Source organism: Chenopodium album, chromosome 27 (genome assembly GCF_948465745.1).
Source record: "Chenopodium album chromosome 27, dcCheAlbu1.1, whole genome shotgun sequence".
Classification (NCBI taxonomy): Eukaryota; Viridiplantae; Streptophyta; class Magnoliopsida; order Caryophyllales; family Amaranthaceae; genus Chenopodium; species Chenopodium album.
In genome coordinates, this window is record NC_137860.1 from 26,586,086 (window position 1) to 26,609,109 (window position 23,024).

Here is a 23,024-nt window from a genome sequence, read left to right on the forward strand (position 1 = left end):
ATAGCTTTTGAGCCAAAACAACTGTTCCAATAAAGTTTTCCACCAAACATCCAAATTATCTTTTAAAAATGATTAAACCTCTGATAAGACTCAATAAGCTAAAGACACTTTACCAAGCAAGGCATGTAAGTGATACGACAGAACGACACCTTGCCAAACGGACTATGTAGAGGTGTCCATTCGGGTATTCGGACTGGGTTCAATGAGGTCGGGTCGGATCGGATCAATTTTTAAAGTTGAGTCATGCTAAATTATTATATTCATGCGAGTCAAAATCTTAATCGAATATTTTTTAGTCGGTTTCGAATCGGGTTAGGTGGGTGTGATTTAAACACCTCTAAGGTCCTGTTCACTTCATCTTAAGAAAATAATATTCAGTAAAATAATTTAATTCAATACATATAGTTTCAGTTTAGCAAAAATAATTTCAGTTAACATAAGTTCTGTACAGTAAAAATAATTTCAGTTCAATAAAAGTCAGTGAATTTAAAGAATAAATATAATCGAGAATTAGTAAAAATAATTTCAATTTAGCAAAAATAGTTTTATTTCAATAAAATTAATTTCACTTAAAAAAAAAAAAGATGAGTTGAACAGGGCGTAAGTCAATCCTACTCCGTATTAACTACTCGTACGAACTACAAAGTACTTCGTATAATAACCCGTTAAACCCTTAAACCCAGAAAATCGAAAGTGATTCTTCTCAATTTCATTTCAAGTCTCAAATCTTCTCCTTCATTCACATATCAATTACAAGTATCACTCTTTTCCCTTCTCTGTATAATTCCCCAGAAATCTATGAAGCCACATACATCATTGATTAAACAAATCGAATCCTTTGTTGATTCTTCAGCCACTCCTGCTCAACAGGTCCAATTTCTTCAATTTTAGCTTTATAATTTCATTTACATTTAATCAAAATTTGAACTTCAATTCCCCAATTTTATGACTTTCTTTGCAGATTGCAAGTGTTAATTCAATTGCTTCTCTGTTGAAAAATGACTCAATTACAATGGAGTTTTTGGTAATTTTTTTGCTTATTTGTAATTTCCTCAATTTTTTCTTCCTTAATTCTTAAAAATTATCTGGGGTTTATATTGAATTCGTTGTATATCAGTATTTCTAATTTGGGTGACATTAGGTTAAGGAAATGGAGCTGTATTTGACCACCACTGACCATATTCTTCGTGCAAGAGGTACTATTTTTGCTTTTAAACTTTGATTTTAATAAAATGTGTTACATCCATTTATGATAAGTTTAGTGATTCCCTTTTGTTTATTTGTTGCTGATGTTTGTCTTTTAGTAATTGGTGAATAAGGAATATTAGTGTTAAATTTTCTAGCTTAATATCATGAGAGAATTTTAGTTAGGTTATTAGTATTACTTATAAGAGGAGCTTGAGTCGATGTTCTGTATCCAATTTTCTTATTAAATTCAAAACATATTCACTCGAGATTTCTTTCCGTGCATGATTGAGATACTTGGTAGCATGAATGTTGGGAAACCATGTAAATGAGGTAGTTGTATAGATGCTAACAGATGATAGTAGTACAAATGTGTTGTTGGTGGACGTTATTGGGGGTGGGGCGGCACAGGGGCAGTTGCAAGGTGAGGATACTAGTGAAGGTTTTATTGGTTGAGGGTATTATTTGTAGTTTAGGGGGTTATGCTTTTGTAATTTTTGTTCAGCAATTGGCAATCATGTTAGGTTAGGCGAAGGAATTGGCAAGTTCTAGCTATTAAGGGGTACCTCCGTACCTGTACTATTGATGCCCAATATAATGTATTATAATGCGTCTGATACACTGAATCATGTTTCCGACAAAATAGGTAGAAGTTGTCAAGGGGCTGAAGATACAACATAGATGAGAAGCTGTGAAAGTTATGCTAGATAGTCATTTAAAAAGAGATTAGCTCTGCATGAAGATCAGCTTGATTTTGCTTGTGTTTGACAATTAATCACAGGCATAACAAGCTGATTATCCAAATTCAATAAGATGATCTCTTATTCTCATGTATAATTGATTTAACATTATCCTATTGGCCCATTGTGATATCATGTTGAACTTAAACGAACCTCGAGAAAGGCAATTTTGAGTCGATTCTTGAACTACTCTACTGTTCACTAATTAATAGGAGAACTAGATGGCTTAATTCCTAGTTTCCTACTACGTTTTCCTTGAACACAATGCTTTCATGCAACTGTGACAAGTGTATTTACTGGTATTTAACCCAAATAACATACCATAGAAACAAACATCCATTGTGGTGAAGTTGAACAGGAAGCATTGGACATTCTCAACTACATTTTCTATTTCATGCTTTTGTAGCTGAGCTACCAATTATAAGATCTGTACATAGTTCTGACAGGTGACTACATGAATCAAACAAGGCCTTATAATAGGATTTATGTCTTGGTAAATTATCACCTGAATAGCAGACGGTTTTGCAAGTCAATGATTCTGTAGTACTACTATATGTTTTGTTTCTGCTGCTCTCATAGAACTGTTTGATTCATGTGTGATCATGCTTGTTTCTTTTTAGGTATACTTCTCCTTGGAGAAGTGCTTGGGCTTCTTCAAACAAAGCCGCTAGATAGAACTACCATACACACCTTAGTAGAATTCTTCAGTGAGAGACTGGTGAGGCTGCAACTCCTTATGCATTTTATTTATTTGAGGGAGATAATTTTGTCTGGTTGCTGTTGTCATCTAGTGATGAAGTTTCTTATGCATTCCCTTTTATTTTTATTTTTTTTAAATATTGAGTATATTTTGAGAGCAAAGTAAGTTTTCTATTAATTGTAATCTAAAACTTGGCTTCCTTTTTCTTTATTTTTACTTTTTTGCTAACATTTTTCTTATAAATGCTTTAGATCAAAGCTTGGCGTGTTAAATTTCATACATCAATTTATTTTGACATTATCATCTCTCAAATAAACAATGGTCTTTGCATCTTCTAATACATAGTCTATTGGGAGATAAATGATAAACAATGGTTTTGACTTGTGGGCTCTTGTAAAACAGAATACTCCCTTCAATCATAATAGACATCTGAAATTTGTGGTCAATACATATTATGCAACTATAATATATTTTTTCTATCATTATTCAAACATTTTTTTCAATTTAAATCTATGGTCTAGGTTAATGAGTTTTAACCGTCAAATAAGATTGTTCTATAATATTGGGATGAAGTTAGTAAAATTTCTATTATTGTAATGTGATGTATGATACTAAAATTCATTAGGCAGATTGGAGAGCATTACGTGGAGCACTTGTTGGTTGTCTGGCCCTTGTGAGAAGAAAATCTAATGCAGGTGTGGTCACTGGAACTGATGCTAAGATTTTGGCCCAGTCCTTTTTGGAAAACTTACAGGTGCAATCTCTGGGACAACATGACAGGAAGGTATGATGTGACAAGGTACCTTATGTGAATAATGTTATTAGTAAGTAGTAACAATGTTGGAAAAGATTTTTCTTGTTTGCGGCAGTGGTTCATGTTCATTTTGTTTGTTCTTGTCGAAGAATTCGACACATAGCTCTAGCTTATCTTTTGATGTTATTGCTGCAGCTGTGCTTCGAACTTCTAGAAGGCCTTCTTAATCGTTACCCAGAATCGATTTCCGCACTGGTATGTTGTTTAATCTATTGTACAAATCCCATTTCAGGTCTTTCTCAAGTTATGTTCAGTAATAATTGATTGGCTAGCATTATCTACTATTACTAATGCTTTGCTCTGAAATCTTGTTAGTTGCTTTTTGGATTTTTTTTTTTTTTTTTAAATTTTTTTTTATGTGGCATTGTGGTTGTTATGTCACTTATGTGCACTTTGTGTTGATGGAATCCTCCAATCTTGTTCTACTATAGTACTATCATTGTTGTCTCTGTATTTCACGCTGTTATAATATCTACTGTCCACCTCTTTGTCATGGTTTTGATGTTACGCACTTATGTTATATAGTTTTCACAACTATCTCTGAATTTATACTTTTGGCTCTCATTGATTTTCATATATAAGGTTTTGAATATGCATGCTGATTTCATCTGCAATGTTTCTCAACTTTTAGAGCTTAAAAATCATCCTTAACAAGCTTCACTTTTACTTTAGGGTGACCACGTTGTTTATGGTGTCTGTGAAGCCATCGAAGGAGAGAAAGATCCTCAGTGCTTGATGCATGTTTTCCATATCGTGGAGGGTCTGGCACAAATTTTTCCTGATCCTTCTGGACCTGTAGCTAATTTTGCTGAGGACTTCTTTGATATAATTGGCCGTTATTTTCCTATCCACTACACACATGTAAGTTTGATAACTTGATAAATCTTTTCACTGTTCTTAAATATTCCATCTATCTAATTATTGCTTCCTCTAGATGGGCCTACTTTCTTCACTTAGTGATCTGTTTCCTTTGCTGCTGTGAGGCCAATACACTTATTTATCTTTTTGTCTGAGACAGAGCTTTTTACATCTTCTCTATGGTTTGAAGTTCTCAGATTAATTTTCCTACTTAATATTGTTTTGGGTGCATTCTCATCCAGCCAAAGAGTGAAGATGTTGTTATCAGCAGAGAGGACCTTTCAAGGGCTTTGATGGTATGCAATTTCTTGCGTGCTTTGTTCAATTAAATATGTTCATGAGCAGTATTTCTGTATCAAGCGCATTCTTTTCTGGTTGCAACTATATTTTTTATGAATGCTTGGAGTCAATGAACTGGATTATTTTAGAGCCTCATAATTCTAACTAATTGTTGTCTGAACTCTGAAGTATTCTGAGTTTGTATTATGGAGAGGTTGGGTTGTTTCCTTAAAAATAATGGAGATTTAACTTTTACAACAATGTTTATAAAAGAATTCTTGTGTTACAAATTCCCAGTACATCTTTTAACTAAGATATATCTGTTCACTTATGATTCAAAATTATGTTTTAGGCCTCTGTAATTGTTTCACCGAGTCTATTTTTCAAAAATCCTTGTCTATCCAGTTCCCTGAACATCCTGATGTGAAAGCTGTTACCAGAGCATATCTAAGTTACAAAGAGGTTTCTAGTCTTTCTACCTCCAACACGATAGTGTCTTTAGTTACCAATTGAACCTGAATGTCTTCTTTAACGTGGGAAGGGAGCTGGTCTTGTTAGCATGCATTCTTTGTTCGGTATGTTCTGATTGCTAATGGTGCCCACCTGAGATTCCTGAATGGTCTTATTTTCCAGTTTTGCTTGATCTGATCTCTGGTGCAACCTGATTATGTATGTTAATTTAAATATATTAGCTGTAAAGTCTAGTTGGATCCACAATTAAAGGGAGTGAACAGCTGGAGAGTTGTGTGTAAAGTTTTACTCTAACTATAATGCTATACAGTCTGTTCTATAACTATTCTCAATTCTCAAAGAATAAGGTGTGGTGTTCTGTTAGGATGCAATTGGTGCTTGGAAAGTTGGAATGTTGGTGCCAAGGGCGTGCCATTTTGGCCAACCTAATTATATGAGGGTCCACTGGTCCATCTGACTGGTTGCAAGGGTTTTGGTACTTAAGGGTTTTGACTATACTATTATTGTATGTTTTAGGAATTAACACAAACTTAAATGGGCTTCAAGATCCATATTATTACAATAATTTTGTTTTCTGCTGCTTTTGAATCTTTTGTTATCTTTGAATTTCAATTTCAAATTTTCATCCTAATAATCTTTTAAATATACAGATGGCGTTTTCTGCTTCACCCTTTTTCGAGCCATTTGCCGTTCCCTTGCTTCTGGAGAAACTTTCTTCTAATCTGCCTCTCGCAAAGGTTGGTAATGAATACCGTTCCATATGTGCCTCGGTGCAGCTACTTTAAGAATTTGATACTTTATTACTTTTCCTGAGCTAGATTTAATGTCAACAGATTGATTCACTAAAATATCTAAGCGACTGCACTATTAAGTACGGGCCTGATAGAATAGCAAAGCATGCTGAAGCTATATGGAACTCTTTAAAAGCTGCAATATGTAATTTACCTGGAGGCCCAAGAGAAGATGTTTCATCCTTTGCTTCAGATTTATCGAATGGTATGAGCTTTGAAGAGAATGAAATTACAAAAGAAGCACTAAATCTTCTGCAAAAGGTTGCCTCACAACAGAACAGTGGCTTCCTGAACTTAGTTCTTAAAGATAGGGACATAAACAACCTTATCAACTCATTTACTGCTTCTGGAAGTTCCGATTCTATTCCACCACAGAATGTGCAGGAACTTTGTTTTGTTGGTCGTATTTTCTCTGTTTTGGCAAAAGCATCAACATCTTCATGCAATACGGTGTTTGATACTCTCTTCCTCCGTTTACTGGACAATCTCAGGGTTCCGGCTAATACTGGTCAAAAAGATGTACTAGCTATAGATTCTGATTCTCCTTGCCAGAAATTGAATTTCAGTGCCCTTTATCTTTGCGTCGAAATCCTTGGTGCATGTAGAGAGTTGGCTGTTGCTTCTGTTCAAGTCAGTTCAAGTTCAAATTTTGTCAATGATGCGTGGTGCCAGAAGCTTATTGGATGTTCTAGTTCATTGATGAAGGCAATGGTCTCTGATTTGGTACCAAGTACAAACGAGATCTATCATGAAGCATATATTTCTATTAAAGGTTAGTGCTTTGGCTTCATTATGCTTCTTTAATACCATGGAATGACTATATAACTTTTCAAGAGTACATATAAAAACAAAAGGTGGCTGTATGTTCTACGTTTATCATATTCATACCTATACTCTCCCAATACGTACAAGTCACCATTCATCTGTCCCTTCTTCATATATCCTTTTTCTTTCCCTCCTTCAGGATGGTTTAAGTATTATGATTAAGGAACTTGAAAGGGATTTATTTTTTTTCAGCAAAAGTCGAATATGAAGAAAGTTTGCAGATTAAGTTCTACTGATTAATGATTTGTGTGCAGTTTTGGATTAAGTTCCGCTGATTTAAAATTTTGTGTGCAGTATTTTCATGTTCTTTTCTGAAGAGATTCCTCATCAGACACGATATAAAATGAAATGTCCATTCTAAATTCATTGTTGAATTTTTTCTGGATAATCTACTCACAGGGCCTGTTCTCTGTCGGCAGAAAACTTGATATTTGCTGTAACCTCGCCAACTGCTATCTGTAACTGTTTTGTACCAAATTTTGAGATAACAATCTTTAATACATTTTGTTTATGAGTTCCGATAACTTGTTTGCACTTTTGTTTCAAATTTTTCGTAATAAGGCTAAAAGTTAATTATTGCATGGACTAGGGATGTGGAATCTGAGGTCATTTTATTCTTATCCATATTTATTTATACTTGTTATTATGTGTTGCAGTGAAAGGTCTTCAGACTCTGGCTACTTTCCCTGGAGATTCTGCTCCAGTGTCAAAATCATTGTTTGAGAACATTGTGGTTACATTGGTATCAATTGTAACTAATAATTTTGATGTGACTGCACTATGGAAAGCATCAATAAATGCACTAACAGACATTGGTACATTTCTGAATGAATACCATTGTTCTGAGAAGTTGCTGAGCTTCATGTCTACTGCTGTTGAGAGGATGATTGTGTTGATCTCGATGGATGATTCCACAATGCCTTATTCTCTACTTTTAGAAGCACTATCTAAAATTAGTACTAGTGGATATACGTTTCTGTTGAGAATTGTTCAAGAATGGCAAGAAGCTATGTCTGCCAAGTTTGCTAAAGTCTATGTAAGTTTTTATACCTTTTGTTATCTGTTCTACTTACTTCATCATTTTATATTATGGACTTCCTCCCTGTGTTCCATTGTGGTTACCACAAATACTTTGGCACCAAATTAATGGAATTGAATAGTAGAGAGGAGAAATTCAGTTGGTAGGTGTAGTACTCAACTTTGACGAAAAAAATTGTTGTGATAGAAGGGTTACTAAAAATGTCATGTTGCTGCTAAATTTGTACACCTAAAAAGCATTTGGCAAAGGAAGTACATTTGTATCTTTTCTGTGTATTCTAGCGATTGCACAAATCCTTTGAGTAATATTACTTTGGCTTTTTCTCTAATAGGTTGATGGCGATGTGAAACTGAGTGCAGAACTTGTCCAGCTTTTGGATTGCTACTCTAAGAACTTGCTTCCACGGTATTTACTAACAAGAAAAATCTTCCATCCAGCTCACCAAAGGCTCATTGTATCTGTTTAGCTTTAAACTCTCTCTGTAATATAAAGGAATCTCATTCAATTCACCTTCCTTGTATACACTATGATAACTGACTAACTGGGTATTAGCTAAAACCAGTTCAGCAATTATCTTGAATATGATTAAAAGATAACACTTCCAAAGGGTTAAATCACAGTAAAAAAAAATTTTCTACAATGAAGATAATTTAGTTGCCCATCATTCCAGATATTCTTTCATTTGACCCCCCATTGATTCTTGTTTACCTATGATTTTGCTATCACTCATTGATGCTCGACGTATCACTGAGGACAATGGCCTAATAAGTAGAAATTGTTGACTTGAATTATTGTCTATGTGGGCTTAGGTTTCACTTATCTGAGGGCTCTGAAATTGTTCCATTCCGCTTAGCCATTGATGTTTGGGATCAAATTGAAGCAGCCATGGGAAGCAGTTTTTGTGCTGAAGGAAAGGTAAGTAAATAAGTTCATTTTATAGCCTTTTATTGTGGTCTTAACTCTCCGCATATAGGCTCCATCTATTTTTTGTAACTAAACTCTATATTCTCTATGATATGGGAACTAAAATTTTCTAATGGCTTAGCAGCTTCTCGATGCAACAAAGATGGCACTAAAGCTAGCTGTTGCTATGTTGTCAGAGGAAAATCAATGTCGAATCATCGAGAAAGCTTTTAAAGTGATTTCATTCCACTTATCTTTCTCACCCAACTTTGTGCCTTCCAAGCTTAAAGAGTTGCAAATATCAGAAGATTCAGATGGTTTCACTTGTAGAGATGAGTGGCTTACTACATTGTTTGCATCTGTAATTATTGCACTTCGCCCTAAGACACAAATTACTAACATTAGAGCTGTTATTGAGTCATTGCTGACAGCTTTCATAAATGGTCATGTGACATCAACTCAAGCATTGGGTTCAATTGTCAATAAAATGTCTCTAGTGAAAGAAGACATGCAGGACTCTAGCTACTTTTACCTGGATGATATTCTGACTTTGATTTTAGAAAGGAGCTTGGGAAGTTGTACTGATCTTTTTCTTTCAAGCAGCTCTGAGATTTGTGATTCTGATGAGCTTCGTTCAAAATTTGTTGATTGTTTACTGCCTCAAGCCCATTGTATCTCTGGTCTTGCATGGATAGGGAAAGGGCTGCTAATGAGGGGGCATGAAAAGTTAAAAGACATAACTATGATTTTCTTGAGATGTTTAGTTGTAAGCAGTGAATTAGATACCTTAGCTGAAAATATTGGTGGGTTAGATAGAGAGGTGGAACAATCGTTGGCGAGGTCTGCAGCAGATGCGTTTCATGTTCTTATGAGTGATTCTGAGGATTGTTTGAATAAAACATTTCATGCTACTATAAGGCCTCTATACAAGCAACGGTTTTTCTCTACTGTGATGCCAATTCTGCTGTCTGCTGCAAAAAAGACCCATTCCCCTACAGTGAGGTACCCAAAATAAAGCTCTTGAATTCATGATTCTTACAATTACATCACCTATGAAGTTCGTCTCTTTATATGTATTTCTGACTGTTGGTTCTATAATGTCTTATCAATTCTACAAGTGAGCTATTTTCTTGCATGTTCAAGCTGTGTTGTTCAGTAGGGTAGTTTCTTTGATTCTATTTTACTACTGAGATTCTGAGAACTACCGTATATGTTGCTTAGATCTGTATTTGGATTTTTCTGCCGTCAATTTAAGTCAGCAGAACATATGCATATCTGTGATGTTGTCATTGCAGCTAGGCCAACTTCCAGATGTTTTAAATGCTTAGCTAGTGTCAAGTTTGATGTAAAATAAATTCATGTTATAGTCTTGTAAACAAACATACTACTCTCTGCAATTTCAGATCTATGCTTTACCGGGCAATTGGACATGTTATCACTGATACACCTCTAGCAGCTGTCTTGTCAGAAACTAAGAAGGTCTTGGTCTCTGATTTTACTAAGCTGTTTTATTTATCTTATTTTTCTGTAGTAATGGATGCCTCAGGCTGTAGCTGATCTTGTTTTTGACTTTTTGGCAGCTGCTTCCTCTACTCTTAGATGTTATCTCTGTACTTAGTGAGGACATACTCAATAAAGATATGATCTACAATCTCTTGCTGGTTCTTTCTGGCCTTCTAATGGATAAATCTGGTATGTTATTCTACTTCACAGAATTCGCAGAAGAAATCTGAATCATGATTTACTTTGTAGATAAAGTAGATGCAGTTTACAGCCTTACTAACTACTAAGTCTAAATGATAGATTTTATTTTATTTTTTTTTATTTTATAAAATTGATTAGAATGATTAAAATGTTAGCCAAAGTTTTGAAAAGATCACATTATTTTAAGTTTTATTTTTTTTGTTACTTTGCATCTATTAACGGCCAAAGAGTATGAGGGAGGGGTTTTCCTCAAGTTGAAAACAATACTCCTCTGTTTTTATTAGTCGACACAATTCTATTTAGCACACAAATTAAGGAGAAGTGGGAAAGAAATATTAAAGACAAAGGTACCCTTATACCTACCAACCATTACCAGTTACCGCCTACGAGTATCTTTCTCATCATAACCATTCACCATCATTCTCTCTCCTCCTCAACTGCACGGTCTGCACCTCCATTCTTGATCATCTCACCTTCTAAAATATCTCTCCTTTTTCTTTTAGCAATTAAAGATTTAAAACAAAAAAGCACAAATTAGCTAATTGAAGATGTAAATTAGATCTATGATTGAAGGTTTTATCCTTTGTGGCGTAGGTAGTTTTGAATGGCGCTGTTCGCGGAGGAGAAAAGAGAACTCGAGGGGGAGAGAGATAGTGAGAGGAGGGAGATGGGGTTGCGTCAGGGAAGAGAGGTGGTGTCAAGCAGGGGTCGGCGAGGTTGTGGTGGTTAGGCAAGTGGTGTCGCGGTGGTGGTTGCCAGAGTTACGGGAAGTAAGGAGAAGCTCTGGGGGTTTTTAATGGTGATTTCTTTGGGAAATTGGGTATGTTATAAGGAAGTGAGGAGAGAGAAGTGGTGGTAGTGGTTGCTGTGATGTTGATAGTGATGGTGATGATTTTGATGATAGAGGTGGTGGAGTGAGGAAGATAATGGAGGAGTGAGAAATCAGATTCTTTGCTTAAGGGAGATGAAGATGAGTTGGGGAAGTTGGTGAGGGTAAAAATGACATTTTAACATATAAAACTTCCCTAAAATGGAAACGTGTCAACTACTACCTATGTTTCATATTATGTTCAACAAATAAACTTGCACAGACTCCTAGGCAAAATTTGTTTCCGAGTGTTGAATAAAGAGAGAAAGATAATGATGCATGTGATGAGAGGAGAGAGAGAGAGATGACAACTTAAAAGGAAAGAAAAAAAATTTGTTGCACATAATTTGTAGCAACCACTTTTGGTAAATGTTGCACATAATATGAAACGGAGGTAGTATTACAATTCCTATACCTATAGTACAATCAAATAACTCTTAGTAGCCTCAGCTGCCTTAGCCCATGGCAACACTAGAGATGTTATTATATCCTACAAATGATAATTACTACACAATCATCGTAACAGCTTTGACCCACATCAAGTTATTTTCTTTTACCTGTTTATCTCCATATCCTGTAAAGAAAATCTACAGCCAATATTTATTATTCAGAGTACAAACCCCCTAGACTTTCTATGAAAATAACCTCTAAAGATTATTTGACAAGATTCACTGTTAACTCAGAAAGCAGGAGATATCAGGTAAAATAGCCCACTTTGACTTGGAGCCTATCTGAATATTAATCCTTCCCAACCCCATACTTCACTTGAAGGTTTATCACGTTTAGAGGAACCTTTGCCTTCCAGATGAAGTTTGCAATTGGAGAAGCTAATACCTAGAGGATCTTGCTCAGCGGCATTGAAAAGACTTGTGAGTTGTAAGCATGGTACAAGTATATGACCGCTTTGTTCAATTAGGTCGTATTTTAAAGAGATTTCAATTGATGGCGCTGAAATTGTTTGTAATAGTTAGTGGTGTTTTGTCGAAATCCCACAGTATCGTTCAAATCAAGCATTTAAATCCGAGTTGAATATTACTGGATTATTTAAAATACAGAAAAAAAATTCCCCAAGTCTCCCCTAATAATGGTTTTAAGCCTCTAATAGTCACTATAACTACTACTGTAATAGCATACATTGATATAAAACCCTATAAGGCTTTGAAATCAAATCGTATCGCGATGACCAATATACGATCTGCGATCAACACATCAATTCCGTTTCCGTTACACCATGATTGTTCCCACAATTGCAACCAAAACAGTATTTTCGAACAATTTTTTAAGAACAGGCCCTTGAAGAGACAATCCTACTTTCAGTATATTTAGAAGTATTCAGTTTCTCCATTGTGGAAGCAAGAACATTTTGCAATTGAGTAGTGAGACTGTGAGAACAATACCTGTTAGCAAATTTCTGCTTAAATCTGCTTTTGTGATGCTTGAACCAAACTAATCATCTCAGGTTGCACATTGATTTAGGTCCCCTTTTGAGATTAAAAATAGTCGTACAAAATCAGTACTTTAGGTACATTCATTGATAGTACTCATTTTTATCTAGAAGGAAATAACTGCAAGACATTTTTCTGAGCTGGCTATAATTTTGTATAAAGTCTATTTTGAATAAGGTATTAAATGTTTCTGAAAATTATTACTATGAGCTTTTGGATACCAAATGAATATATGTATTCCACTTCTGTCTCTTGCAGGACAAGACACTGCTGTGGAGAATGTCCATGTTATAATAAACTGCTTGACTGGACTTGTCTCTTATCCCCATAAGATGGTAATATATGTCACTTAGTAGCTTTCTTTGTTCATCTTTTTGTTTTTTACATTGTTTGGCATACCTAATTCTGCATGCCTTTATTTTAAATTAGGTATTCTCACCAGGTAGCTTTACACTTTAAGAATTCACAATACATTCCCAGTTTTAACTCATAAAGTACCCCTGAAGTAACTAAACTTCCAGATATTTATATACAAGTGCAGCTTGTTTTTTTTTTTTTACTGCTTGACCTGTGGCTCTGAAGGCTGATGTTTCTAGTTTTCATGTATGTAATTTAGCTTGATTGTGATGAAGTAATTTACTAGTTCCTTCTGAATTTATGCAGCTTGTACGAGAAACTGCAATACAGTGTCTTGTTGCTGTGTCAGGGATGCCTCATACAAGAATTTATCCAATGCGGTTACAGGTTAATATAACTTTCTATACCCAAAAACATATGTACCATCTACCCTATAATTGTCAAGACAATTACTTTTTGGGTAGAACCTTATTTCTGGCAGTTTATTTTGCTCTTTTTTTTTTTTTTTTTTTTTTTTTTTTTTTTTTTTTTTTTTTTGGTAAAAGTAATAAAAAGTTACATACAAGGAGGTGTCATAGTGTATGCTAGGATGTCCTGAGCAAAAATCATCATGCCCTCGGGTTATTGTGTGTAATCCTGATTCCTGACTGCATATCCTATCTCTGAACTGTCAAAATGTTCTGATGACTGGTGAATTGAAATTAGTTGTAAATTGAGAACTATGTGAAATACCCTTCCCTTGAGTCAATGTAGTGCCAAAGAGATGGAATTGGTTAATGTTGGATTTTATGTTTGATAATTTAGGTGCTAAGAGCTTTGTCCAAGGTTCTTGATGATCCAAAGAGGAGTGTTCGCCAAGAAGCTGTCAGATGCCGGCAAGCATGGTCTGTATTATTTATATCACTCTTACCATCTATATCATAGTTAATCCCTCATAGAAACTTCTCTTATTGAATTGTATTTTTGTTTAACAGGTCTTCATTCGCATGAAGAATTTGTTATTATTAAGACCAATAGGAGTTGCGTGGTGAGCTTTATAATTCTTCTACGATAACCTTAGTATAGAATTCACTAAGGGAGTGATTAGATGTATGCAGTGCTATCCTGATTAATATAGAGTGGTGCTGAGGCTGTTCTCAAAGTTTGGAGATAATTGTTTTTAGAGAGTAGGCACTAAGGGATAATGTTGAAGCATAAAGTGACTGGAGTTGTATTAATGACCCGTAAAATCTTCAGTAAAGGTAACTATGGGCTAATAGAGTAGAAACATGAAGGGAAAGGGTGGGGAGGAATTGCACATTGCATAGCTTCCTAGACTGAAAGAAAAGGGAGATATTTCTAATTGGGTTCAGGTGCAGACACAAGAGAGGAATTGGCCTTTCATTGTACAGATTGTACACTAATGTGTTTTGCTTTTTTTTTTTTTTTTTTTTTTGTAGATCTTCTGTTATTTCCGCCTAGTATGGGTCTATGGGATAGTAATTTATCATGGTGGAGGCTGTTTTGTGAGATGATGAGAAACCAGCAAGAAAAGCTGAACGAATTTAGAGGTATAATTGGGCTTTTTTCTTTTTTTTTTTTTCCTTTTTGTCAATATACTCTACTACAGTCCTACAATATATTTTCTCTATGGTGCATGTGGAACAGCCTTTTTAGAGACTCTTGACTAGCTAGGTACTACTGTATAACAGTATAATGTATAAGTATTAAATTCCTCCCTTGTGAATTTGTAATCCTCCCCATACCTAGCAATGGTGACATTGCTGGCTTATGTACATGGTCCTCGTTGCATTTGTTACGTTTTGAAATAGTTGGGGCCTAATTTATTGATGCTAATGATCATTCGTTAGTGGTTTTTTCATTTAGTTAATTTCTGCTGAGTTCACCAATCTAATTCCATAATCTGTAAATTATACAACCCCATTTCTAGCCCAGACACTAGAGTAGACCCAGAGTATCTGAAGCTTTGTATATCTTTTGGGCTAATATAATTCTGTTGAGGGCTTCACTCTCTTGTCCAGTGTGCCCACTTGTTAAAGGTTTTGTATTTGTAGTGGGCTGACACCTGTGACTGTAAAGTGATTTTGTCAACTGGCCTTGAACACAATTGAAAGCACAGCTTTAGTGATGTAAATTGGGATTACTGTGGTGCTTTAAAATGACCTTGATTCCTTGAATGAAGAAAAATATAAGGTGGAACAGGATCGCATGGCATCTTTTCACCTAATAAAACGCCGTTATATATTTGCTTACTCCCTCCATCCCTTATTAACTAACGCACTTGGACTTTTTTCATTATTCATATAGATATATGAACTTTGACTATAGCTTTTGAGTAATGTGTGAAAATCAATTACTATCATGCAATATGTTTTTAAATAGATATTAATGTGAACTTTATTAGTATCGACTTTTTAATATTTTTTATTAATGTTTGATTATACGAGTATATATTAGTGGTATAATATGAAGACATATGGCTCCCTACTCACAATAAGTTCCAGACAACAGAATAACCATCAACATTTCTTTCCTTTCCCTTCTCTTCCTTTATGTGCCATTCGCTCTTCCATTTGCCATTCCTTTCTATCGCTTTCCTTTACTAATATTATACCCAATGAATCGTAAGGCTCAGTAGAAGTAATTTTTCTTCTCTATGATGAATGATCTTAATGGGTTTAAAATGCCTTTAATTCTTCACTCTAATCCTCTTGTCTTTATGTTCAGTGTGGCATATAACTTGTCCTCTCTTGCTTTTCTTTTATACTTAATCATATGAGGGAATATGCGCTTGTTGCTTTTGGAATTGCTGTACTTTTCTGATTTTGTTTTTGTGAAGATAGAAATATTAACTTGCGAAACATGTCTCTGCAGGTCTTCTGGAAACATCAGCTCAACTTACCTCAACTGATCAATGGACGAGGTTGTGTAAATTTGAAACTGTGTAAATGTTTCGTCATTTTGTTATTACCAAATGGTGTGAAACAAGTCCATTACACTTCGGCATTGATGACTAATGTGAAGTTATTATGACTTGTAGCTGCAGGATCAACCTCATTATATTCTTTTTGTTGTGACTAATTTTAGAGTTAGCTCGAGTTTTTTTTCCATAGGTAGACAAGGTACCACCTACGCTTCTTTTCACTTGGTGTAATGGCAATGAGTAACTAGGAAGATTTTTAGAGATGTGTTTGTAATACTATATGAAGAAAGCATAAATGTAATCCTGAAGACGTTAATTATATCTTCTATCTTGTTCATGTTCTGGTTTCATTCTGTTTTAGAATTTTGGTACTACAAATTTAAAAAGGTGTCAAATATTATGATTACAATTATATGCTTCGACCCAGGAGTATAACATCCTCATCTACACCGAGATTACAAGCCATCCTGAAGAATATATGCTCGTACAGCTGTACACCTGGGTCTGAGAATGTAATTGCCACTTGAGATCTCTACAAACGTGGGACTTAAATTTTGTTATTGGGATAGGGGTTTTAATTGAAAATGCAAAATAAATGCAGCTAAAGTTTAAGGTTGAGAAATTAGTTAATACAGTATGAGATGTATTATTAGATCGTGTAATTCTTACAGCTTGTAGGCAAGTAGAACAGTACAAAACTGAAATATATGAATCATTCCAATTATACTATAAAAAGTTAAATACACATATTTTCTCTACAATCTACTCTGCTTTCCAGCAGTGCTCCAAATCCCATCTTGTTGAAGCTACTGTGATGATCTAATCTAATGAGAAGTAAAATTAAAAAGGAATGGACTACCAAAAAATCAAAGGATAAATAACTACCAAAAATCTTTCAAATTAGCTAGTAGAAAAATTTGTTCTTGGATGACATACTACCCTGATTCAACATTTGTGTTTACATGTCATTCGTCACTCGGACAAATAGTCATCCCCTCCACTGTAATGCCCCATTTGATCATCCCCAGCATCCCCGACATCCATACGTTCTTGATCCTCTTCTTCAATATCAGATTCCAGTCTACTTGATCTTGAAGGACCTGATCTATAGTAAGAATCATTCTGGAAACATCACACAGCCAAAAAAAACCATTAGTAATTTGACATTTTAACTGCCCTGGTCCCTAATATCACTACACAGATTTGTGTTTATCATCATACCGCTGATTCTTTCCTTTCAATGACAGAGGTAGTCTCCCTTCTCCTGACAGTAAGCTTGCCTGGTTGAACAAACTGTTCTCCATCTTCCTGGGACCTTCCCTCTTTTGACCTCCTTTTTCTCAGTGCAAGCTTTGTGGGAAGAGGCTGCAGGGCCAACAATAATTTTACAATTTTAAAAGACCAATATGAGTACAAAGCTCACAACAGTGGACGGTCTGTCTTTAATAAAGGGGTAGGGTTGGGAAAAGAAAGTTGAAAATACCAAGTAGCGAGCAGCATCTTCGTCAAATGACACCAAGTATGTTGAGAGTTCATCTGGGTCTTCTCCTTTGACCTGTATTGACCAAAAAAATATATATATCTTCAGTATTAATCCCAAATGGCTGAACACAAGACTTTAAAATACCGCAAGAAATCAAATCATAGTACATACATCCCAATTATATTCTCGGACCCAGGAGTACGAGACATCTTCATCTTCATCGAAGATGTCCTTTGATAGCTGTCAAAATCAACAAAGCTTGTCAGCGAAGTTTGCTAGATATAAACCAGTGTAAGTGCAAACAGTACAGTCAATTTTAAAATATAGCTAATCACGTGATATCTACCTCATCCGTTGATGGGACCATGTATCCCAAAAATCGTTCAGGTTTATCAGGATCAGATCCTGTTGCAGTAAAACTTTTCATTACAGCCTGTAGCAATGGATGGAGCAGATCAGTTAAAATTGCATTACAGAATGTATAAGCTTGAGAGATAAGACTTAAAAATAAGTGAGAGAAGCAATGTATTACAAGCTAAAGTTCAATATATGAAATTAATAAGAATAATTATCAATTGAGCTGCTGATTAAGTAGTCTAGAAAATTACCTTTGATTCAATGTCCTTGCGAACAGATTTGTGCATTTTGCTGAACAACTCCGAGTCAGCTGTAGGTTCTCCATCAAAGTTGGCGACAACAAATTGGTCATCATAACTGTAGCATCATATGATGCATAAATCAGTAATATACCTCAAACTTGCATGCAAGGAAAACAGCTATTGTCCAATGTAGTAATGCAACAGTACAGGTAATACTACATAACAAATATTCCAAAGACAAAACAATACAGAGTACAGAGTAACAATAAAGAACAAATAAAAAAAAGAAACAAACATAATTGGTGAGCCTAACAGATGGAATACCATACCGATCAAAATAAGGAAGCAATGGTAGAACTTCCACAGGCTTCAAGTTTTTATTGGTAGCATGTACAGGACGTACTTTGCAAGCCTCAAATGATGCTTGAATTTCCTGAATTTGTCTTTCCCTGAAAAGAGGAAACAGAGGGTTGAGCAAAGAGTTACTGATAAAGATTGAATAAGTCCCTCAAATTTTGAAACAAAGGATACAATGAACCAAACCTATTGTTAAGATTTTGCAAATAGCTACGGCCTTCTCTCATTTCACGCAATTCTTTTGCTTGTTTTTCAGTTAAGGACTGCAGATACACATACATCAGTCAGTAAATGTCAAACTGTGTTGCTTAGGCGTTGGAAGACAGTTAGATCATGAGAAATAACCTGTTTGGTCCCATCATTGCTGAGAGCAGAAATATATTGTGTCTTAACAAGCCAAGAGACACCTTGATCACTGGGGCGTTCTTTTCTCTTAATTCCATCTCTCTTTAATGGAGTCACTTGCTCATCATCACGTAGCAATTCCTCATCTTCCGGAGCAAGAGGATACCTCTCTTTAGGAGGGCTAGAAGTTGATAGAAAAAACCAAATTAAATTTATAAGAGTTAATTGCATATAGAAAAGCAAGTACAAGGCAATAGTCCAGCAAACAGCAAAAGATAATACATACTTGTAGACACTAAGATCAAGGAGGTCAAGTGGAATGCCAAGATCAGGCTCCACATAAAGCTTTGGTTTATGCATTTTTTCCAGTGACGTGATAGTATACCGAGTAAATCTGCAAACAAAGACAGGAGCTTCACGTCACATCAAGTAATCATTTGTCACATACTCACATCTAATCAAAGACAAGTGAAAATTCTTGCGCATTAAATCAAGAGGACTTTGTTCAAACTTGAAATAACTACCAACTGTTCAATTAAGTTCTTAACAACAGTGGGATAGAAAACTAGATTTCAACCATGATGCTTTATATAAACATTAGTCTATATACTGCGCATAGGAACCATCAACCCAACACATCACAATTCACGAGCTCCAACTAACAACTGCTCAATATTCGAACAAGTAGAGTGATAAGCAAGGTAAACATGCAGCAGAACAGAATACCCATATCAGGCACAAGGGCACAACCACATACCTGTCCTTATCTCTTTTTAAAGACATAAGCTTTGGCTGGGCAGATGGATCAGGCAGTTCATTCCGGAACCTATAATAGATAATATGTCAGTGTATGCATAGTAGCAGAAAAAACATTATAGTAGAAATCTTCCTGCAGTTTCATGAAAGCTGCAGAGAGCATGACTGATAGAAAGTACAGGCACCATATACATGTGGAAAAGAACAAGCAGAATTACAAAGTAGTCCATAAGGCAACATTCAGACCAATGTATTAAATAAATAGCAACATGAATGTTAATTGACGAGAAAACTACTTACTTCATCCTGCACATGAATGCTGTCTGTCTCTTCATCGGGTTTTCATCCCTGTCACCTCCTAAAACTGGAGCACTCCTTTTCTCACCAATCCTAGACCCTGAAATCGACATATTACCAGGTTTTACTACAGAAGGCAAAGTCTGGGGCGGCTTCTGCCGATTTTGCGCCTCTTTGAAGTGTTGCTTATGTCTCTCGTCTTGTTTTTGCTTCTCCATTTCCCTCTTCTTCCTCAACCTCCTTTCTTCCTCCGTCTCAACCCTTCCCGAAGTTCCATTAGCTTTTTTCACAAGACCGGGAGGTACTGGAGGCTTGTGCTGCCTAGAAGATACATGGTGATTCCCCTCTTTTGAAGACCTTCTATCTCTCTCATGCCTCCCTCTCTCTCCCCCACTCTCTTTATTTTGAGGTGGTGGAGGGGGAGATGATGGAGGGGGTGGTGGAGGAACAGATGAACTAGGAGGAGGGGAAGATGGTGGAGGAGGTGGTGGAGGGGGCGGTTGCAATGGCTGTAAAGGAGGCTGCTGTTGACTAAATTGAGAGTATTGTGAAGTAGGGTAATACTGTTGATGTACATTGCCCGAGCTTTGACCACTAGAAGGAGGGGGAGGCGGGGGAGGAGCATACGACGAATCAGGTGGAGGTGGCGGTGGCTGAAAAGGGTATTGCTGTGGTTGCTGCTGGGGTTGTTGTGGTGGTGGGGGTGGTTGATATTGCTGACTACCTGAATTATACCCTGAATGTTGGAAATTTTGATTGGCAGTCACTTGTGTATAGTTTTGAGGGTAAGGCGGAGGCGCCGAACCCCAATTCTGAGTATACTGAGATTGGGGCCGTGATGGCGGTGGCGGTGGCGGAAGCGGGTTTTGTGTAGGGGGTGGAGGTGCAAATGATGGTTGTTGTGGCGGAGCCGGGGCAGCCGCCCTCGGTCCAGGCACAAAAATACCTTTTTCATAGTTTCTTCCTAACATTAAAGGGTTATATTTACAAAATCCTGCAACACATTAACACCCAAATTTGACTCAATCATCAAATCAAACTTCAAAGTTAAATTCTTTTCGCTTAATCATATGAATATCAAAATTCAAACAACGAAATCGCTACTTAATCTTTCAGTGACAGAATTAACACCCAATAGTTCAATAATCAAATCACCTTAGAAGAACCCTAAATTGAGTATACTGACAATCAAATAAACGATTACCATTAGATTGTGAAATTGATATTCGATTATAACAAAGAAAGAACATCTTACCTCAGAAGCTGCTTCAATGGAGGAGAAAAAGCTTGAACAAAGAATTCAGATTACGCTTCAATGGAGGAGAGAGAGAAGAAGGGGGTGAAGCGCCAGCTCGTACTCGTAAAAATGCTCCAATTTTTATTTCTTGAGGAAAGGTTTATTTGTCTTTTTAATTAATTCACTTCCATTGATATAGTACTCCGTATTAGATTATTAGTAATGATGTATTAAGGCTACGTTCACTTCACCCTTAAAAAAAAAAATAGTAATATTAAGTAAAAATAATTTCAGTTCAGTAAAAATAAGTTCAGATAGGTAAAATTAATTTCATTTCAGTAAAAATAATTTCAATTCAGTAAACATAAGTTTAATTCAGTAAAATTCAGTTTTCCTAAAGAAGAATTATAATAGAAAATCAGAAAAAAAAAAATAATTTTAATTCAACAAAAATATTTTCAGTTTAGTAAAAATAATTTAAGTTCAGCAAAAATAATTTAAGTTCAGCAAATGTAATTTTATTTTAGTAAAAATAATTTCAATTCATCAAAAATAAAGTAAAATGAACGAGGCCTAAACATACCACTCTATCTCCTATTTTTTCTCTCCTATACATAACTATCATCTAATTATGTATTAATATATGCAATTTTTTTCCCCTAATTTAAACTATATGGCCCACATAATGTAGCAAATAAGTTTTGCCATTGCTATGGACATTTGAGGATTTCCTCATGGGCATCTCATGGGTATTTTTTTAATGCCCATGAGTGGAGTGTAATTTAAACCATTTTTATCATTATATTTTCCTCATGGGTAAATGCCCATGAGTTAGGTTAAATTTAAACCATTTTTATCATTATATTTTCCTCATGGGTAAAAAAATGCCCATGAGTGAATATCTTATTTACAATTGGAGAAGAAGATCAAAGATCTCATGTAGGTTACTATCCTATATGCTAAGGCTAGCATAAATCAACTACCAAAGAGATATAGTTTGATAAGATTAGTTGCTTTATAATAATGGGTAGGGCTCTATGCATAGATTTATGGTGCACGGTTATTGTTTTCTCCTTTGTAGTTATTAATCACCATAGATCAACCAAGATCTTATATTCTTTGTCATATATTTAGGATATATTCTTTGTTCTTACCACCCTGGGTTTCTTAACCTATTTAAGATTAGTATTCTTGAAACCCTATATTGGCTATATATTATGATTCGACATACACTCCAACCTGCTAAGCAAATTTTCCAAAATCTAATATGATATCAGATTTTAGCTTCTTAATTTTTTAAACCTATATTATGATATCAGATCTAATATGATAATTAAGTTTTAAAATGAATGTTTGATTCCGTCAAATAAAAAAAACGATGAGTGTTTATTTGTACTAGTTTTTTTTTTCCTCACTGTATAGTGATTATATTATTATGAGTCAATTTAATTTTTATATACTTGGCAACTTTAATTATGTGGTTTTAAAATTCTGTGTCTTTTTTTTTTCTCTATGATTACATATAAAAAAAATATTATTATTTTGCTAATACAATTTTCCTAATTCAAACAACCTAAAAATAATGCTTTAAACATTGTGAAGTATCTATTGCTCAAAAATTAAAAAAAAAAAAAATTATTTGTTATTTTATTAAACAAGACACTTTCAAGATAATCATGACTATAGTACCAATACCCTTAACCCCTGGTAGATGCGCAAGTGATAATAATTGAGATTGAGGTAAAAAGTAGTGGCATCACTCCCCACCTTCTATGAGTTGTATCCCCGTGAATTTCCTCTACTTTCCTTGTCAAGTGAGTCCCCTTTAAATTTCATCGAGACTAAACTTAAATTTGCTCATAATTGTCACAAGTTTTGGAGTGGAGGAGTTGGTTTATTCAATGTGATAGTGGACAATATGTCAAGACTTTAACCCCGCCACTGCTAACAATAGTTAAACATTACAAGTAGTGTTCATCTTTTCTAAATACCAATGATTACTTTGTTTATCATGTATAATTCTCTAATTAAGGTTTTTGTACAATTTT

At 35.2% G+C, this 23,024-nt stretch overlaps 2 protein-coding genes across 3 annotated transcripts; one reads left to right on the forward strand and one right to left on the reverse strand.

Annotated features, from left to right (window-relative positions):
* The first annotated feature begins 695 nt into the window (after window positions 1–695).
* On the forward strand, window positions 696–16,223 carry LOC145619531 (MMS19 nucleotide excision repair protein homolog). 2 transcript variants are annotated; one of them, XM_081674242.1, is made up of 22 exons: window positions 696–870; window positions 962–1,024; window positions 1,142–1,196; window positions 2,546–2,643; window positions 3,251–3,409; window positions 3,575–3,634; window positions 4,112–4,300; window positions 4,540–4,593; window positions 5,698–5,784; window positions 5,881–6,610; window positions 7,320–7,699; window positions 8,034–8,107; window positions 8,512–8,617; window positions 8,751–9,607; window positions 10,009–10,084; window positions 10,186–10,297; window positions 12,881–12,957; window positions 13,286–13,366; window positions 13,784–13,863; window positions 13,954–14,006; window positions 14,419–14,529; window positions 15,854–16,223. In XM_081674242.1, exons 1-20 carry the CDS (start codon window positions 799–801, stop codon window positions 13,967–13,969), a joined length of 3,426 nt encoding a protein of 1,141 aa, XP_081530368.1. In that variant the 5' UTR covers window positions 696–798; the 3' UTR covers window positions 13,970–14,006; window positions 14,419–14,529; window positions 15,854–16,223. The 2 variants fall into 2 exon arrangements, with proteins under 2 accessions (XP_081530368.1, XP_081530369.1); XM_081674243.1 differs by lacking the exons at window positions 696–870; window positions 962–1,024; window positions 1,142–1,196 and having other exon boundaries at window positions 3,255–3,409.
* Window positions 16,224–16,524: 301 nt separating this feature from the next.
* LOC145619439 (protein PAF1 homolog) lies at window positions 16,525–21,139 on the reverse strand. Its single transcript, XM_081674127.1, has 13 exons — window positions 20,995–21,139; window positions 19,743–20,733; window positions 19,444–19,512; window positions 18,973–19,080; window positions 18,687–18,867; window positions 18,528–18,604; window positions 18,314–18,433; window positions 17,994–18,099; window positions 17,732–17,818; window positions 17,557–17,625; window positions 17,386–17,457; window positions 17,124–17,267; window positions 16,525–17,024 (listed from the first exon to the last, which is right to left on the reverse strand). The coding sequence occupies exons 2-13, from the start codon at window positions 20,708–20,710 to the stop codon at window positions 16,875–16,877; spliced, it is 2,151 nt and encodes a 716-aa protein (XP_081530253.1). The 5' UTR covers window positions 20,711–20,733; window positions 20,995–21,139; the 3' UTR covers window positions 16,525–16,874.
* Between the last annotated feature and the right edge of the window lie 1,885 nt (window positions 21,140–23,024).

Bases quoted from the DNA above. Each gene is read 5' to 3' on its own strand.
- LOC145619531 (XM_081674242.1), top strand. From the start codon at position 799: ATGAAGCCACATACATCATTGATTAAACAAATCGAATCCTTTGTTGAT. The intron at 3,410-3,574 runs GTATGATGTGAC...TTATTGCTGCAG, and splicing joins TGGGACAACATGACAGGAAG to CTGTGCTTCGAACTTCTAGA. The intron at 5,785-5,880 runs GTTGGTAATGAA...TAATGTCAACAG, and splicing joins CTAATCTGCCTCTCGCAAAG to ATTGATTCACTAAAATATCT.
- LOC145619439 (XM_081674127.1), bottom strand. From the start codon at position 20,710: ATGTTAGGAAGAAACTATGAAAAAGGTATTTTTGTGCCTGGACCGAGG. The intron at 19,081-19,443 runs GTATGTGGTTGT...CTTTGTTTGCAG, and splicing joins TTAAAAAGAGATAAGGACAG to ATTTACTCGGTATACTATCA. The intron at 18,605-18,686 runs GTTATTTCTCAT...GTGTATCTGCAG, and splicing joins GCAATGATGGGACCAAACAG to TCCTTAACTGAAAAACAAGC.